General features: G+C 41.8%; 1 protein-coding gene across 1 annotated transcript in view; it reads left to right on the top strand.

The window, feature by feature from the left end:
- ctnna2 (catenin (cadherin-associated protein), alpha 2) overlaps positions 1–19911 on the top strand; it is a 1308817-nt gene that overhangs the window by 131660 nt on the left and 1157246 nt on the right. The window contains exons 4-6 of the mRNA XM_080195424.1: positions 11186–11352; positions 11636–11755; positions 16362–16628. Of these exons, the coding sequence (XP_080051550.1) occupies positions 11186–11352; positions 11636–11755; positions 16362–16628 (554 nt within the window). The remainder of the gene's footprint in view (positions 1–11185; positions 11353–11635; positions 11756–16361; positions 16629–19911) is intronic.

Genomic DNA, 19911 nt, shown 5'->3' with positions numbered 1-19911 from the left:
CAGTAAGGAGCACTGATGGATCTGAAGCAGCTCCAAAGAATTTCCTTGCATATCTTGTGGCGTTGCCTCTGTCTTTCAAAACTTCCTTTTATAACCCTTAATTGAAAAGCATACCACCAACACTCTACAGGCCCAATCTGACCAACACTTTACAGGCCTAAGCTGACCCAGCCCAAACTAAAAACTCAAGAACTGAAATCCAGCACAGACCCTATCTGGAGGTTATTGGTGTTTTAAGACACTGTACATGAATAATAAAGAGCTGAGACAGTGGAATTTATTTTGTAGGTTAGTGTAAATGTGTGGAATAAGGGGTTGAATTTCATAAGGTAAGAACATAAAAGGCAAAAGAGTAGGCTATTTGGCTTGACAAACATGCTCAATCATTTTATAAGATCATGGCTGATCATGTGCTTGAACAGTTTTCTGCAGTATCCCAATTTCACTTGATTTCCATCGTCCACAAATTTATCTAACTTTGTCTTGAATATACTGAATAATTGAGATAACCTCAGAGATTTTCTGTGATCAAAGTACTAAATAGCTGACCTTATCTGAGACCATGAACCCTAATTCTTGACGCCCATCTGGGGAAAAGCTCATTCTTCCGTACACTCTATAGAAAGGACAATCTCATCATCCCGGAGTCAGTCTAGCAAGTCTTCATTGCACTTCCTTTAAGGCAGGTATATCTTTTTTTGTAAGAAGCCCAAAGGGATATACTCTAGGTGTAGGTTCACCACAGTCTTATGTTTGGATGAATAGAAAAACAGTATATTACTTAAATTGAGAGAGTTGCAGAACTCAGTGGTTACAGAGGGATCGATGAACATACGAACAAATGAAATAGGAGCAGAAGTAGGCCATTTAGACCATACTTGGAATACTGTGTACAGTTCTGGTCATCCTATTATAGAAAGGATATTTTTAAACTAGAAAGATTGCAGAAGAGATTTACTAGGGTGCTACAGGGACTTGTTGGTTTGAGTTATGAGAGGCTGGACAGACTGGGACTTTTCTCTCTGGAGTGTAGAAGGCTGAGGGGTGATCTTACAGAGGTCTATAACATAATGAGAGGCATATATCAGCCAGGCAGTCCATATCTTTTCCCAAAGGTTTAAGGTGAGAGGAAAGAAATACAAAAGAATCCAGAGGGGCAATTGTTTCACAGAGAATGGTGAGTTTCTTATTGAATGGCAGGGCAGGCTCACAGGGCTAGATGGCCTACTCCTGCTCCTATTTCTTATGTAGTATCTGGAACAAGCTGCCTGAGGTAGTAGTAGAAGTAGGTACAATTTTGTCCTGTGTTTAAACTGTTACATGGGTAAGATAGGTATAGAAGGATATGGGCCAAATGCATGTAATTGGGACTAGCTTAGAGGTTTAAACAAAGGTCAGCATGGACAAGTTGGGCCAAAGGGTCTGTTTCCACGCTGTAAACCTCTGACTCTATGACTCTATTTGGCCCCTCAAGCCTGGTTCACTATTCAGTAAATTACGCTGAGCTGTTTGTGTTTCTAATTCCACGTTCTATCTCCAACAATGTTTGACTTCTTTGTCTGACAAAAATCTGTCTACCTCCTCCTTAAAGAGAGTCAATGACCCTGTTTCAGGTACTGGGTGTTCTGAAAGATAAATCACAAAAACTTCTAGAAGAAAAGTGAGAGGTCCCAGAAGAAAGTCCCCAGCAGGGACAGATCAAAGGATCAGCAAGAGGCTGCAGAAAAGAAATGAGTAGAACAATAGGTTCTGTGTTAGAGAGAGATGCAAGGAATAGATTTGAAGTGAAGTGGGCTTGAGAAAAGCCCTGAAGATTTGGGGAAGCATATGAAGTTTGTTGACTCCTTACTTGAAGGCATTTTGAAGCAATGGTGTTCTGTTTAGCATGACAGGGGATCTGAAGTAATTTTGCTTGGAAGGTGAAGCCTGGATGCACATGGAGATCCTGGAGAAAGAAATCTCAGGAGGGGATATTGAAACCTTGGAGAATAATCCTTGTTAAAAGCGTTCAAATGGGGGCAATGATTGAAGATAATTCTAAAGCAGGTTTGTCAGATGTGGAGATTGGGAGACATTTGTGAGAAAGACAAAGCTTCCAGCTCACCAAGTTCTCTATCTCTTTCCTGTATTCCATCTCATCATTGTTTGAGAACCGACCCACTATAGTGGTATCATCAGCAAACTTGAAAATCAAGTTGGAGGGGAATTTGGCTGCACATAGATGTATAAGGAGCTGAGGACACAGCCTTGTGGGACACTGGTGTTGATCATGGAGAAGGTGTTGTTGCCTATACTTTCTGATTGCAGTCTGTGGGTTAGGCAGTTCAGGATTCAATCACAGAGGTAGGTGCCGACCCCCAGGCCACAGAGTTTGGAGATGAGTTTCATAGGAATAATGGTGTTGATGGCTGAGCTCTTGTCGATAAATACGAGCCTGACATAGGTGTCTTTGTTAGCTAGGTTTTCCAGGGTTGAATGCAGGGCCAAGGAGATGATGTCTGCTGTGGACTAGTTGCAGTGATCGGTGAACTGTAATGGATCCAGGCAGTCTGCGAGCTGGAATTGATTCGTACCATGACTAACCTTTTGAAGCACTTCATAATGACGAATGTGAGAGCCACCGGACAACAGTCATTAAGGAAAACTGCTTGGCTTTTCTTTAGTACTGGGATGATGATTGTCTTCTTGAAGCGGATAGGGAACTGATTGTTGTAAGGAGAAGTTGAAGATGTCTGGAAATACCTCTGCCAGCTGGTCCACGCAGGATCTGAATGCTTGTCCAGGTACCCCATTCACGCCAGTCACTTTCCATGGATTGACCTTCAGAAAGGCTGCTTTGACATCTGCAGAGGTGACTTCACATACAGGCTCATCCGGGTTGGAGAGAGTGGTCTCACTGACCTCTTGCTCAAAACAGGTGTAGAATGCATTGAGCTCATCAGGGAGGGGCGCGTTGGTGCAGGTGATTTTCCATGCCTTCATATTGTAGCCTGTTATGTCTTGCAGACCTTGCCATGGTCGGTGGGAGTCCGTGTGGCTAGGCTGGATCTCTAGCTTGGCCCAGTACTGTCTTTTGGCATTATTGATGGATCTTCTTAGATTATATCTGGCTTTCTTGTGTAGGTCAGGCTGAGAATCATAGCAGTCATGCTGAATTTTCTCATCCTGAAAAAGTAGAAGTGTTGGTGGGCTTTCTTAACTATAGCATTAGCGTAAAGGGACCAGAACAGGTTTTGGTGATTTGGACATCTCAAAACCTGAAGCTGTCGACTCTTTCCACTTCATCCCTGCTGATGCAGATGGACATGTCCTCCACTATGCTTCCTGAAGTTGGTGACTATCGCCTTCGTTGTGTGGCCATCTTGGAAATTCAAAGGTGCCATAAGGGGCCTCCTTATCTACTATACTAGTTACAGCCTGAAAAAACTTGAATCGATCTGACCACCTGATTTATCCTTGGAGCTATTCCAGCCTACCTCTGTGATTGAATCCTGAACTGCCTAACCCACAGACTGCAATCAGAAAGTATAGGCAACAACACCTCCTCCATGATCATCCTCAACACCAGTACCTTTGGAATAGCTCCAAGGATAAATCAGGTGGTCAGATCGATTCAAGTTTTTTCAGGCTGTAACTAGTATAGTAGATAAGGAGGCCCCTTATGGCACCTTTGAATTTCCCGTACCTTTGTGGAAACTTCATTTACACGCATGAATAGAATTCCAACTTAACAGAGTGGAAAAGCCCCGAGGAAATTCTCTTCCAATGAACATGTTTATGGCTTGGTTGTAAAGACAAATATAGAAAAGGAATAAACGAATCATGTAACAGTTTGCAGTAAATTTGATTAACATTTTTTGCTTGTAGGTACGTGCAAACACAGTGTGCTTAGGTTTAAACGGCCTGCGTCATGCATTAACTGCTATTTAATTCCACATACAGAGATACCATCTATTGTATCCCATTGTTTCCACCTGTTGCTTGATAGTGAGCAAGATTGTTGCTTAGTCCAGCAAATCCTGAGGACAACACACAACAACAACTTCAGTTTCAATAAAATGCATTTTTACTTCTTTCAGAAATTGGAAGCTACATGCATAGAGGTGCTGGAATATCTAGACAAAATCTTACTTTGCTCAAAGCTTTTGAGGGTTTCATGAATTAAAAAACATCATGGTTCTGTAGCCTTGCACAATACCATAACCTGCCTTGCACTTTCCTTACATAACAAAGTCAATTCTGTTCAAACTTTATGGTCTGTCTTCAAGAAGAATTGGGCAGTAGCACAAGCATAATTCTGACCTTGATTTAGAACTGCCATTTTTGTTTATTTCTCTCGTGTCTGGTGAAAGAGTGGCACTCAATTTTGCAAAATGACTTAATAGTGTATCTGCAAATTATCAATATTGCTGCTTCAATAGGGAAAAAATACTGTAGATAAAATTAGACACTAATATCCCCTACACCGTCTTGTCTTTTCAGTGTTCAGCCTTCCTCAGCACTCTCTGAAGTTTGATTCAGATTAACACCTAATAATGTTGCTCGCAGCACTGCCTGTAGATGGAAAACCAGACTAGAAAGGATTAGTGAATATGGCCTAAAAGTGAATTTTTGCTGCAGGAACATATAGCAGAGAAAGCTTTAAACTCAAGCGCATAGGAGAGCGTCTTGTATGTTATTTTGAATGCTTTTGAAAAACAGCAAATTAATTATTGATGGGTAATCGAGGATTACTGTGCAGATTTTTGTTTTTTCACTGACCTGTTTGTGTAGTCAACTTGAACTCATTTCTAACATTTTGGAAATCTATGGAGGGTTCAAATTATTTTAGGCAATATGAAAATTGAAGGACAAATTGTGATTTCAAACAATTTATCTCCAATAACCTTAATATATGTGCATAAAATTTTATGAAGTATCAGAAAAAAAAACTGGAGCTATGTTTTGAGTTCTACTATATAGCGCTTGAAGAACATAGCAATAGTTGATCCCTGTAAATTTGACACAACTTGAAGTAGATTGAGCATTTCTTTTTGTCAAAACATGTATGACAAAATCATATGATGTGAATTTAATGCTTGTAAAGCTTTATTTGTAACAAATGATTTGTACTGAGTGTTAACATTAATGATGTGTTGTGGAATTCTGAAACACAGTGGTGCTCAACATGAAAACTGCTGTTAAATTCAGTAGTGGAACGATTAAAGTTGCATATACAAATCGGATCACAGCCAATCATATGAGCACTGTTGTTGTTTCTCATGGCACTATTAAACAATTGCTCCTGCCACTTCATTCATTCTATACTCCAATCAAAATGATAACCTATACATGTTCCTTCTCTGTCAATTTATGAAACTGAAAAGGGCAGCATGGTGGCACAGTAGTTAGCACTGTTGCCTCACAGTGCCAGGGACCTGAGTTCAATTCCAGCCTTGGGTTTTGTGGAGTTTGCACATTCTCCCCAGGTCTGCATGGGTTTCCTCTGGGTGCTCCGGTTTCCTCCCACAGTCCAAAGATGTACAGGTTAGGTTGATTGGCAATGCTAAATTGATCCTACTGTCAGGGGGATTAGTAGGGTAAGTGCATAGGGTTGCGGAAAAGGGCCCGAGTGAAATTGTGGTCGGTACCGACTTGATGAATGGCCTTCTTCTGTACTGTAGAAATTCTATGAATATCAACTAGTAATTAATCTTTCATCCGTCCACATCCAGTTACTTCAGCCATCATTTGTTCTCTGACCGTTTAAAATTGAGGAAGATCATGTGAAGGGATATGATATAATTAGTAAGCTGGAATACAATAATGAGTTGATCCTTGTACTTGCATTATATTATCAAGGTATTAGTCAGGTATAGGGATGATCCTGATCGTAGTATGTACAAGTTTGTCAATGAGAGTAGTCTGAAGCATTAAAAAAGAAAATGTTCTCAAGTTTAAATCCAAGAAAACAATAAAGTCTTTAATGAACTGATAATGACAAAGATATTGGACCAAACTGTTTTAGAACATAGAACACTACAGCACAAACAGGCCCTTCGGCCCACGAGTTGCGCCGATCACATCAACACCTACCAATCTATAGACCTACCTATAACCCCCAATCCCATAAAACCCCATATACTCATCCAGAAGTCTTTTAAAAGACCCCAGCGAGTTCACCTCCACCACCACTGACGGCAGCCGATTCCATTCACTCACCACCCTCTGAGTGAAAAACTTACCCCTAACGTCACTTCTGTACTTTCCTCCCCGCACCTTAAACCTGTGTCCTCTCGTAGCGACCATTTCAACCCGGGGAAATAGCCTCTGAGAATCCACCCTATCGATTCCTCTCAACATTTTATAAACTTCTATCAGGTCGCCTCTCAACCTTCGTCTCTCCAGGGAAAAGAGACCCAGCTCCCTCAACCTAACTTCATAAGGCATGCCTCCCAGTCCAGGCAACATCCTTGTAAATCTCCTCTGTACCCTTTCAATAGCTTCTACTTCTTTCCTATAGTGAGGCGACCAGAACTGCGCACAGTACTCCAAATGAGGCCTGACAAGGGTCTTATAAAGTTGCAGCATTACTTCCCAATTCCTAAACTCCTGAAGTGTAGCTGATAAACAAGTGGTGGTTGCCCTTGCTCATTTACCAAACTTCGCTGGATTCCGGGGAAGTGCCAGAAGATTGGAAAACAGCTAATGTTACGCCGCAGTTAAAAAAGGTAGCAGGCAAAAGGCAGGGAATTATAGGCCAGTTAGTTTAACGTCTGCTGTTGGAAAAATGCTTGAATCCGTCATCAAAGAAGAAATAGCGAGGCACCTTGAGAAGAATTGTTTGATAGAGCAGACGCAGCATGGTTTCATTAAGGGGAAGTTGTGTCTGACAAATTTATTGGAATTCTGTGAGGATGTGACTAGTGTAGTAGACAGAGGGGAACCGGTGGACGTGGTGTTTCTCGATTTTCAGAAGGCATTTGATAAAGTGCCGCACAAAAGGTTGCTTCAGAACGTTAGGGGGCATGGAGTTGGGGGTAAGGTGTTAGCGTGGATAGAGGATTGGTTGCCTAATAGGAGGCAGAGAGTTGGTATCAATGGGTGCTATTCTGATTGGCGGTTGGTGACTAGTGGAGTGCCGCAGGGATCGGTGCTGGGGCCGCAACTATTTACCATTTATATAGATGATTTGGAGGAGGGGGCTGAGTGTCGGGTGTCGAAATTTGCTGATGACACGAAGATAAGTGGAAAAGCAAATTGTGCGGAGGGTGTGGAAAGTCTGCAGAGGGTCTGGATAGGCTGAGCGAGTGGGCGAGGACCTGGCAGATGGAGTACAATGTTAGCAAGTGTGAAGTTATCCACTTTGGCAGGAATAATAGTAGGAGGGATTACTATTTAAAGGGTGAAAAGCTGCAGCATGCTATGGTGCAGAGGGACCTGGGGGTCCTTGTGCATGAGTTGCAAAAACCCAGTCTGCAGGTGCAGCAGGTGATCAAGAAGGCGAATGGGATGTTGGCCTTTATAGCAAGGGGGATAGAATATAAAAGCAGGGAGGTCTTGCTGCAACTGTACAAGGCACTGGTGAGGCCACAGCTGGAGTACTGTGTGCAGTTTTGGTCGCCGCACATGCGCAAGGATATTTTGGCCTTGGGGGGAGTGCAGAGGAGGTTCACTAGGCTGATACTGGAGATGAGGAGGTTGGACTATGAAGAGAGGCTGAATAGACTGGGTCTGCACTCGGAGTTTAGAAGGATGAGGGGGGATCTTATAGAGACGTATAAGATAATGAAGGGGATGGATAGGGTAGAGGTAGAGGGATTCTTCCCGCTTAGAAAGGACAGCAGGACTAGAGGGCACAGCCTCAAGACAAGAGGGGAGCAGTTTAGAATGGAGTTGAGGAGGAACGTCTTCACTCAAAGGGTGGTGAAACTCTGGAATTCTCTGCCCGTTGAAGTGGTGGAGGCTACCTCACTAAATATATTTAAGACATGGGTAGATAGGTTATTGGTAGGCAAGGGAATCAGGGTTATGGGGAGAAAGTGGGAAAGTGGAACTGAGCGACTTCAGGTCAGCCATGATCTTATTGAATGGTGGGGTAGGCTCGAAGGGCTAGATGGCCTACTCCTGCTCCTATTTCTTATGTTCTTATGTTTAGCTTCTGTAAGATTGAATGCTTGAAACTGCTATATGTGGAAGATTGAAATAATGCAGCCCCCTAACCAGGGCATTTGGCATCTTTGTCAACAATGTAAGCAGCTGTTTATCTTCTCAGCCAATGAAGTTGAAAAATATTGCTGTTTTTGATTTTTCAAAGTACCTGTTCATGGGATGTTGTTATAGCTGGCAGGGCCAACATTTTATTCCCATCTTTGATAACCCTTGGGAAGGCAACTGTTAATGCAGTTGTGCATGTGTTCTCTCTTAAAGGGGGTGACTTGAATATCGGAACAGAGTAAAATGTTAAGTCCTTTTACAGCTTATCAAAAATCAGTGGTAACAGCATTTACTTTTGGGGAATACCACTGCCTGTCTAAGAAGTCTCACAACACCAGGTTAAAGTCCAACAAGTTTAGGACAAAGAACAGTACAGCACAGGAAACAGGCCCTTCAGCCCTCCAAGCCTATGCCGCTCAATGGTCCAACTAGACCATTCGTTTGAATCCCTCCATACCCACTCTGGTCATGTGAGTATCCAGGTAAGTCTTAAACCATCCCAGCGTGTCTGCCTCCAACGCCCTACTTGGCAGTGCATTCCAGGCCCCCACCACCCTCTGTGTGTAAAAAAAAAACTTCCCTCTGATATGAGTTATAACTTGCCCTTCTCACCTTCAGCCTGTGACCCCTCGTGATCATCACCTCCAACATGGGAAAAAGCTTCCCTTATCTATACCCTTCATAATTTTGTACACCTCTATTCGGTCTCCCCTCGTTCTGTCTTTCCAGGGAGAACAACCCCAGTTTACCCAATCTCTCCTCATTTAGCTAAGACCCTCTATACCAGGCAACATCCTGATAAACCTCCTCTGCACTTTCTTCAAAGCCTCCACGTCCTTTTGGTAGTGCGGCGACCAGAACTGGATGCAGTACTCCAAATGTGGCCTAACCAACGTTCTATACAGCTGCAACATCAGACTCCAGCTTTTATACTCTATACCCCATCCTATAAAGGCAAGCATGCCATATGCCTTACGATTAGAACCTCCTTTGGTTCCAAAAACTTGTGGGATTACTATCAAATAAACTTGTTGGACTTTAACCTAGTGTTGAGACTTCTTACTGTGCTTACCCCAGTCCAACGCCAGCATCTCCACATAATGTCTAAAAGTCCTCCAGTCTAAATCCAACTATTTATTCATGAGCTATAATTTTGTTAACTAGCCTTTTGTCTATACTTTGCCAAGTGCTTTCTTAAAATGTATATGGATAAACACCAAGGGAAGACTTGGCAGATTGGCAAGTCCTTTTGCTACCTCCATCTCTGCATCCCTTAGCAACCTGGGATGCAGGACATCTGGGTCATGCAATGTATTTATTCCTGAGCATAGTCAACTCTTCCTAGACCAGCTGCCTGTCAATTTTTAATTCTTTCCAATATTTGCTTCTGCCAGTATTTTTGCAATGTCCTCTTCCTTAGCAAGTGCTAATACAAAGCATCTTAGCACTTATTGTCATTATTGGTCCCTGATGGTGCCTATTTTTGAGTGTGCAGGATCAGAGGGATATAGAAATTCACGCCATACGTCATTGAAGATGGAAGGACATATTGACAGTAGTTAGCACAGTATTTTGGGCTTCATAAATAAAGGTGCTGAGTACAATGTCAAAAAAATGATGTTGAACCTTTGCAAAGCTGCAACATGAGTGCTGGTCACTACACCCTTGAATGCAAACCCCTTGAGAAGGTGCAAAGGAGGTTTCCCAGACTGGTTCTAGGGACGAGGGAATTTAAGCTGCAAGGTTAGTTTAGGGTACAAGATTAGGGTAGAGAAGTTGGAGTTTTCCATGAAGAGTTGGAGATTGATGGGAGATCTGATATAGATGTACAACATTATGATACCTTTGAGTAAGTAAGGTAGATCCAAAAAAAAAACTTTTTGCATCAACTGATAGTATAAGGACTTGGGGCACAGATATTTGATTTTGGACTGGAGCCCTCGGGTTGCAAGGAAGAATCCTCTTGCACAGTGAGTGGTAATGACCAGGAACAGATTGCCCACTGGGCGGTGGAAGCAGAGATGCTCAGTGATTTGGAAAGAAAATTGGGTGGAAATAAACATGCACAGCTACAGGCATAGGGTAAAGTCTGGGGGAATGGGACTGACTAGCTTGCTTCATGGAGAGCTAACGTAGACAAGATAGGCCAAGTGGCCTCCTCCTGTTCATGGTCTGAACATTACTTCCGTAGAGCTTAAAGTTGCTAACAGCAGAGTAGCACAGCTCAGCATAACAATTTACAATTCTCATGTTTAACTTTGTGCCTGCCCTTGCCTGAAGCTCCTTGATGATTTAATAATGACGAATGCTGTTAGTCTCTGCTATTTTGACAATTTCAGCCCCAATGATTAAATTTATATAGAACATAGAACATTACAGCGCAGAACAGGCCCTTCGGCCCACGATGTTGCGCCGACCAGTTTTTAAAAAAAAAACACTGACCCACTAATCTAAACCAATCCCTTTTCGTCCATAAACCTATCCACAGATTTCTTAAACGCCCCCAAACTAGGCGCATTTACAACTGCAGCAGGGAGGGCATTCCAGTCCCTCACCACCCTCTGGGTAAAGAACCAACCCCTGACATCCGTCCTATAACTACCCCCCCTTAATTTAAAGCCATGCCCCCTCGTGCTAGCTTTCTCCATCCAAGGAAAAAGGCTATCACTATCCACCCTATCTAAACTTCTAATCATCTTATACGTTTCAATAAGATCCCCTCTTAGCCTCCTTCTTTCCAGCGAAAACAACCCCAAATCCCTCAGTCTCTCCTCATAGGACCTCCCCTCCATACCAGGCAACATCCTTCATATATTTGAAGACTGTTCTTAACTAAGCACACACAATGTGTTGTGCTTTTAAAGTTTGGTGTTTGTGGCATGTTGGTGAGGTGTGCAGAATACAAATAATCCTTTAAATTTTTGAACCATGATTTGTGAGCAATTATGAATTTGATTTATTCTTAATTATTTCTATATTTTCTTTGTAGGAGAATCTATGAGAATTGCATCTGCGGAGTTTGCAGAAGATCCCTGTTCTTCTGTAAAGCGCGGGACTATGGTTCGGGCAGCCCGAGCTCTGCTTTCTGGAGTAACCCGCCTGTTGATCTTGGCTGATATGGCAGATGTCATGAGGCTTTTAACTCATTTAAAAATTGTAAGATTTTATGAATGATTGATTTAGAAAATAGTTAAATTTAATATAATTTTTAATGTGCTATGAAAAGTTTAACAGTTTAAAACGTGATGTTACCTGCATCCTTGGGTTAAATAACCAGAAAAGAAAGAAAAAAGTTTTTATAGTGAGAATTCTATGATATACATTTCAACTTCATTTGTAAAATACTGAATCTTGGACTTGATCCTTCATCCAGATTTTGCATTGAAAAATAAGATAATGCCTTGAGATGAAATGCACTACATACCTATTAAATTTACAGGTAGAGGAATCTCTGGATGCTGTGAAGAATGCTACCAATGAGCAGGATCTGGCCAGTCGCTTCAAAGAGTTTGGGAAGGAGATGGTAAAGCTCAATTATGTGGCCGCTAGAAGACAGCAGGTATGATGAAAAGCTTTGTGTTCATCTTGCAAGGTATACAATTTAGCTAAGAAGAAAGAATCAAATCAAAGTAGTTGCATTAAGCTTCAAGCAGTTATAGTGAAAAATACAAGATTTCCCAACTGGTTGAAGTCAGCCAGTTTAAAAAAAAAAATTGCTAAATTCAGTGTTGTTTAAGATCGTATGAAGAATAAACACAGCAAATTCAAATTAGTTATTGGCATAAATCAGTTTTTCTCCCCACTTTCGTTCACTTACTTATAAAGCTAGAAAGCATTTTGTCAAATGTGTCCATGCTTTTGATTATATTCCACGTCTCCTTCCACCATTCTTCTTCTGACCATAAGATGGAGGAGCAGAAGTAGGCCATTCACCCATCGAGTCTGCTGCATCATTCAATGAAATCATGATAAATCTGACATAATCCTCAACTTCACTTCCCTGCCATATCACCATAACCCTAAGTCACCAAATATCCACAATGGTCAGAACTCAGGACATATGCTAAGATTAAATGAAGTTAAGAAGCTGTTGATGAATTCACTACGTTAAAAAAAACTAATTGACAAAAAAAACAACTCACTACATTTAATTTCTTTTCATCCTTTATGAAAACTAGTATTTGTATTCATAGTTCCACTTCACATAATTTGTAACCACTTGTAGCTGACAAATTGTGAACTGACAGACACCCCATTGTGAAAATTATGGATTATGAATTCAGTCATACAACACTAATCCTACATTGGTAACTTTTAGAATTAGATCAACAGAGGGAAATAACAAGCATTGATTTTTTTAATACTGCAAGTATTTCTTTATAATTTGTAAAGGACAGGAAATTTAAAGGTCTTGACAGTTCCAATGAGTTTAGGCACTTGTACACACTATCAGGCACAACCTCAGGCTAAAGGGGTCCTTTAAAACAGAGATGAGGAGGAATTTATTCAGCCAGAGAGTGGTGAATCCATGGAACTCTTTGCCGCAGAAGGCTGTAGAGGCCAGGTCATTGAGAGTCTCTGAGACAAGATAGATAGGTTCTTGATTAATAAGGGGAAAAGGCAGGAGAACGGGGACAAGAAAAGTATCAGTCATGATTAAATGGTAGAGTAGATTCAATGGGCTGAGTGGCCTAATTCTGCTCCTATTTCTTATGGTCTTATTCATATCTATTTTTAAGATTCACAAAGGGCTCCTGGCCTTGAACAAAAGATGTCCTTGGACCACAGGAAATGGGTATCTAACCTGTCTGCAAAAAAAAAGGACAAATCCAACCTGGCAAATTACCGCCCCATCAACCTACTCTTGATCGTCAGTAAGGTGATAGAAGGGGTCATCAACAGTGCAATCAAGTGGCACTTAATTGGCAACAACTAGCTCACTGGCACACAGGAAATGGGTATCTAAAAGGGTATCCTATCTTTGCAAAGAACTTTGGCAGCTTTTAACCTCCTCCTAACAATAGGTCTAAAATGCACAAATAATGTTTTGAACATCTCACTAGTCAAAATCAGATCTCACTGTGATAGCTACACTTTTACATGTACAGTTGCCTCTGTGAACCACGAATGTGCACATCAGAACCAGCCCTCAACCCCACCTCTTTCAAAAAAAAATGGCAGAGGTTATGTTTGCAGGCAGGCCATCTGGATCCAGATTTCTATAGCCATTTTCACAAAGACCGAGAAACTCTCCATCCACACAAAAATACTGGCCATGGTTTCTAATTCTTTTGTCCCTTATTAAAATGCCACTTCTGCAAGATCTGTACAACTGTTGCATATAATTATTTTTATGTATGTATTCAAATCTGACACAAACTCCAAGAAATAATAGTTTCTTCACATCATTGCAACAATATTGGAATGAATTCTTCGACAACAGATGATTGCCCTGGGTAATGCAAGGGCTATGGAGCCCAACAACATTCCAGCAATAGCACTGAAGACTTGTGCTCCAGCACTAGTCACACCCATAGCCAAGCTATTCCTGTACAGTTACAGCATTGACATCTCTCTGGCATGTGGAAAATTGCCCAGGATGTCCTGTCCGCAAAAAACAAGGACAAATCCAACCTGGCAAATTACCGCCCCATCAACCTACTCTTGATCATCAGTAAGGTGATAGAAGGGGTCATCAACAGTGCAATCAAGTGGCACTTAATTGGCAACAACTAGCTCACTGGCACTCAGTTTGGGTTCTGCCAGGGTCACCCAGCTCTTGACCACATCACAGCCTTGGTCCAAAAAGGAAAAGATAGCTGAATGCGAGAGGTAAGGTGAGAGTGATTGCCCTTGACATCAAGGCAGCATTTGACAGTGCATTGCACCAAGAAGGCCTAACAAAACTGACATGAGGGGAATCGGGCGAATGTGCTTCCACTGATTTGGAGTCATACCTAGCAGAAAGGAAGATGATTGCGTTTGTCGCAGGTCAGTTATCTTAGTCTCGGGATATCACTGCCAGAGTTCCTTTGGTTAGTGACCTACTTGCAACCATCTTCATCAATGACCTTCCCTTCACCATAATGTCAGAAGTGGGAACATTTGCTGATGATTACAAAACGTTCCGAACCATTCACACCAACTCAGATACAGAAGCTGTCCATGTCCGAATGCAGCAAAATCTAGACAATATTCCGGTTTGGGCTAGTAAGCGGCAAGTAACATGCATGGCAGCACGAATGCCATGCAATGATCATCTCCAACAAGAGAGAATCTAAACATCTCCCATTTACATTGTGTCATTTCCATCGCTGAATCCCCCACTGTCAACATGCTGGGTGTTACTGTTGATTAGAAACTCAACTGGACTAGCCAAATAAATATTGTGGCAACATGAAGAGGTCAATGGTCAGGAATGCTGTAGTGATTACCTTGCCTTCTGACTCCCCAAAGCTACTCCACCATCTATAAGGCACAGGTCAGGAATGTAATAGGATACAAAATGTGCTGGTTAGGTGCATTGGCCATGCTAAATTCTCCCTCAGTGTACCTGAACAGGGGTGTGGCAAATTGCGGATTTTCAATATAAGCCTAATTGTGACACTAATAAATAAGCTTTAAAACTTTAAACTTTTATTCTTCACTTCCCTGGATGAGTGCAGCTCCAGCAACACTCAAGCTCAATATCATTCAAGATAAAGCAGCCTGCTCACAACCCATGACCTCTACCATCTCATAGGAGGCCAGCAGACACATGGGAACATCACCACCTGGAAGTTCTCTCCAAGTTGCTTACTATCATAACCATTTCTTAACTGTTGTGAGTCAAATCCTGGAATGCCCTTCATTCTCTTAACAGCGCCATGGATGTACCTACACCTCAGTGAAAGCAGTGGTTTAAGAAAGCACTCACCACCACCTTTTCAAGGGCAATTAGGGACCCACAATAAATCTAGTCCAGTCAGTGATACCCCCATTCCATAAATGAACAGGTGGCACAGTAGCACAGTGGTTAGCACTGCTGCTTCACAGCTCCAGGGACCTGGGTTTGATTCCTGGCTTGGGTCACTGTGTGGAGTTTGCACATTCTCCTTGTGTCTGCATGGGTTTCCTTCGGGTACTCTGGTTTCCTCCCATAGTCCAAAGATGTGTAGGTTAGGTTGATTGGCCATGCTAAATTGCCCCCCAGTATCCTGAGATGATTAGGTTAGAGGAATTGGCGGGTAAATGTGTAGGGATATGGGAGTAAGGCCTGGGTGAGATTGTGGTTGGTGCAGACTCGATGGACCAGTTGGCCTCTTTCTGCACTATAGGGTTTCCAAAAAAAATTTAAAAAAATGATACATGGGCAATAAATGCTGGCCTAGCCAGTGCTCCCCCATCCCATGATTGAAAAAAGTTACTCTTTTTCTGGTGGTAGTCTCCTAAATTATTCAAAGCTCTATTGTAATTTGACATTGTGTAGAAAAGGAACAGTTTATACAAGATGCGTCTTCACATAGATTATAGTATCTCCTTTTTTTTATGCTAATATGTTCTCTTGTTCGCTCTCACATATTAGATGTAATATCGATGTAAATTTAATGCATGCAGTGCATTAATTAACCTGTTTACATGTATGATTTAAATTTGTGTTTATAATCCAAACAACATTTTTCTTTTGAAATGCTGGGACACTAAGACTAGAGAATTCTAATTACCTTGAAAATGAAGACTGTAGATGCCTATCATTTTTACATAAAGCTTATTTGTCAGTTTATAGGGTACAACCAATCGAAGTTTAAGCAATGACAATCCAAAGACATTTGTGTCAATCTTTTAACACGTCGGTGGGAAACGCGCAGGTGGGGATGTGCCGCTGACGGGACCAGAGAACCCCACTGGCGTGAACGCCCAGAGAATTTTGGCCCATGTTATTAAACGATATTTTCTAGTTTTAGTCCCTCTCCCAAAAGGAAAATCCTTTGTGTATTCACCTTAGCAAGCTCCCTCAGGATCTTGTGTGTTTCAATAAGTTCGCCTTTCATTCTTCTAAATTCCAATGGGTGTAAGTCTAACCTGTCCAACCTTTCTTCATAAAACAACTCCTATATCTGGGAAAGGGTCAGAAATGAGCTTATACAACTATATGTCTTAAGAAATTGCCTGTTTCTTAATTGCAGGAGCTGAAGGATCATCACTGTAGGGATGAAATGGCAGCTGCCCGAGGTGCTTTGAAAAAGAATGCTACCATGCTGTATACTGCCTCCCAAGCATTCCTCCGACACCCTGATGTAGCAGCTACCAGAGTAAACCGAGATTATGTCTTCAAACAAGTACAGGAGGCAATTGCTGGAATTTCAAATGCAGCCCAGTCTACTTCAGTGGCAGATGACAAACATGGACCTGTTGGCATTGGTGAACTAGCAGCAGCTTTGAATGAATTTGATGTAAGTACCTTAGACATTTTCTTCAGATCAAATTCTTCAGATTTTTCTCGCACATGCCTTAACAATTAAAATTTGTAGCAAATTATTATCTTTCTGTACCAGAACCTTGTGTTGAGCTGGTGAATAAAATTGAATAGATTCCTTTTGAGGGTCTTCATTCAGCATTGAAAGATTAGCAGCTGTATTTTGAGTTTTGTAGTAGCACCATTGCTCTTTTCTAGGTATTGAGTTTGCTTACAGTCACCAAGAAAATAGTGATCAAATAGTGTCCTTTTCTCCCTTTTTTTATCTCTCATAAGAAATACTGTGATCTCTGCTATTGATTGGAAATGTTAGCTGTTTCACTCTTCACAGATGCTGCTGGGAATACTGAGTAATTCCAATATTTTCTGTTTGTGTTTTAACTTTATCATTGCACTGAAGTGTTTGCTTCAAGGATTTGAACTTGTACCTGTAGGACAAGCAGATTTAAAGTGGTGACAAGTTGCCTGAAGGCTTTACTTTCTCAATGCCCTTTAGTTATTAACTTTGGGTAGAAACATTTTAATGTAGTTAAAGTTTCATGTTGTTACAATCCCCAAGAGATCTGTTTAGAAAAGAAATTCCAACTTCTAGTTAATGTCTCGCGTTTTAAGATTTTACTGTAACAAATGTCTAAAACACAATTAATTAAACACTTCCTTTGTAGAAAACGTATACTTTAAACTAAGTAAATAAATATCCCTCTTGTATACTTACCACGCATTGCACAGTGCAGGATGGAGCTTAAGAAATCAGTTGGGAGAGCAAAGAGGGGATATGAGAAAGCTCTTGCTGGTAAAAGTAGGGAAAATCCAAAGATACTCCATCATTATATCAATGGGAAGAGGATAACCAGGGAAAGAGTAGGGCCTTAAGGACAAAGAAATCTGTGGGTGGAGGCAGAGGACATGAGTAGGATGTTAAATGAATATTTCAGAGAGACTGTAAGGGTCTACAGAAAATTATCATAGAGAGTGACAAGGTATCAGAGATATTGGCTGGCTTAAGAGTGGACAAGTCTACAGGTCCGGATGAATTGTGTTCCAGGCTATTGTACAAGGCAAGGGAGGAAATTGCAGGGGCTCTGACCCAAATTTTTACTTCCTCTTTGGCCCCTGGGGAGGTGCCAGAGGACTGGAGAACAGCTAATGTGATCCCACTATTTAAGAAAGGTTGTAGAGACAAGCCAGGAAAATACAAATCAATGAGTCTCATGTTTAAGGTTGGGAAACTACTGGAGAAGATTCTGAATTTATCTCCATTTGGAGAGGGAAGGTTTGATCAGGGATAATCAGCATGGTTTGTCAGAGGGAGGTCATGCCTAACAAACTTGGTGAAATTTTTTGAGGATGTAAGCAAGTACGTGGATGAATTAGTGCAGCTGATATAGTTTACATTTATTTCAGCAAAGCCTTTGACAAAATCCCTCATGGGAGACTTATTAAGAAAGCTAATGCGCATGGGATATAGGGTGATCTGATAAGGTGGATTCATAATCGGCTTAGCGGTAGAAGATGAAGGGTGTTGACAGATGGCTGCTTTAGTGAATGGAGACCCGTGACCAGTGGCATACACAGGTATCCATGCTGAGCCCCTTATTGTTTGTCATATATATAAATGTCACAGGTGAGTACGTTGGGGGGGGGTGGGGATCGTTAGGTAGGATCAGTAATTTTGCTGATGACACAACATTTGGTTGGGTGTTTAACAGTGAGGTTGAGTGACTTGGGTTACAGGAAGATATAGACAATTTGGTCAAATGGGTGGATAAGTGGAAGATGGAATTTAACCTTGAAAAGTGTGAGGTGATGCACTTTGGAAGGTGAACTTTGACAAAGAATTTGACAAGGAAGGTCTGACACTGGTTAGTTCCAAAGAACAAAGAGATCTTGGTATGTTTGTTCATAGATTGAACGCGGAAAGGCAGTTAATAGGGTGTTGAAAAAGGCATATGGCACACTTGCCCTTATCAATCGGGGTATAGATTACAAAAGCAGCGAGGTCATGATGGAATTGTACAGAACTTTGGTGAAGCCACAACTGGAGTACTGTGTGCATTTCTGGTCACCACACTATAGAAGGAAGGGAGAGGGTGCAGAAGAGATTCACTCGGCTGTTGCCTGGGATGAAACATTTAAGTTACGAAGAGAGGTTGGATAGGCTTGGGTTGTTTTCTCTGGAGCAGAAGGGGCAACCTGATTTGAGGTGCTCGAAATTATGAGGGGCATGGACAAGGTGGATAGGGAGCAGCTGTTCCTCTTAGTTGAAGGGTTAGTTACAAGAGGACATAAGTTAAAAATGAGTGGTGGAGAGTTTAGGGAGAATTTGAGGAAAAACCTTTTTACTCAGTGGGTGGTGACGGTCTGGAATGCACTGCCTGGGAGGGTGGTGGAGGTGGGATGCCTCATATCCTTTAAAAAGCACCTGGATGAGTACTTGGCAATCCATAACATTGAAGGCTATGGGCCAAGTGCTGACAAATGGGACAAGGTGGGCAGGTCAGGGCCTTTCATGCATCGGTGCTGACTCAATGGACTGAAGGCCCTCTTCTGCACTGTAGGATTCTGTGATTGTGATTTGATACAGAATTGCAGCCTTATTGTAAACAGCCCACAGTCCAGCTTCCAATGGGTCATGTTCTCCCAATCACTGAGTAGTGACTTCAAACCACTGTCTCCAGGTGCTTCCCTCAGTTTTCAGAGAGTTTTCCAGATCCACTGTCTGCTCCAATGATTCTTTCTCCTCCCCCCCTACCTGGCCACACTAGGATGAATCTCCTGAAAGCAGAGACAATCTAAAGACACACTCCTTCTTGTATCTTGCTAGTTTCCTTCCTGCAACTAGCTTTGGTAACTTCCACTGCAGCTTTTTCTCGCCGTTGACCATACCACCGACTGTTCTCTTTCCCTTTTGCCCTGAAGCTTGATGCTGATGAGTCTTTTTTGTGGCACAGTGGTTAGCACTGCTGCCTCACAGCTTGGGTCACTGCCTGTGTGGAGTCTGCACATTCTCCTTATGACTACGTGGTTTCCTCTAGGTACTGCAGTTTCCTCACAGTCTGAAAAATGTGCTGGTTAAGTGCATTGGCCGCACTAAATTCTCCCTCAGTGTACCTGAACAGGTGTCGGAGTGCGGCGACTAGGGAATTTTCACAGTCACATCATTGCAGTGTTAATGTAAGCCTACTTGTGACACTAATAAACAAACTTCTAAATCTATTTTCTGTTAACACAGCTTATGTGATTTTCTGACTGTCACATGT

This window comes from Carcharhinus amblyrhynchos, chromosome 1, assembly GCF_965287045.1.
Source record: "Carcharhinus amblyrhynchos chromosome 1, sCarAmb.v2.hapA, whole genome shotgun sequence".
Lineage (NCBI taxonomy): Eukaryota > Metazoa > Chordata > Chondrichthyes > Carcharhiniformes > Carcharhinidae > Carcharhinus > Carcharhinus amblyrhynchos.
This window is presented reverse-complemented; position numbering and strand designations above follow the sequence as displayed.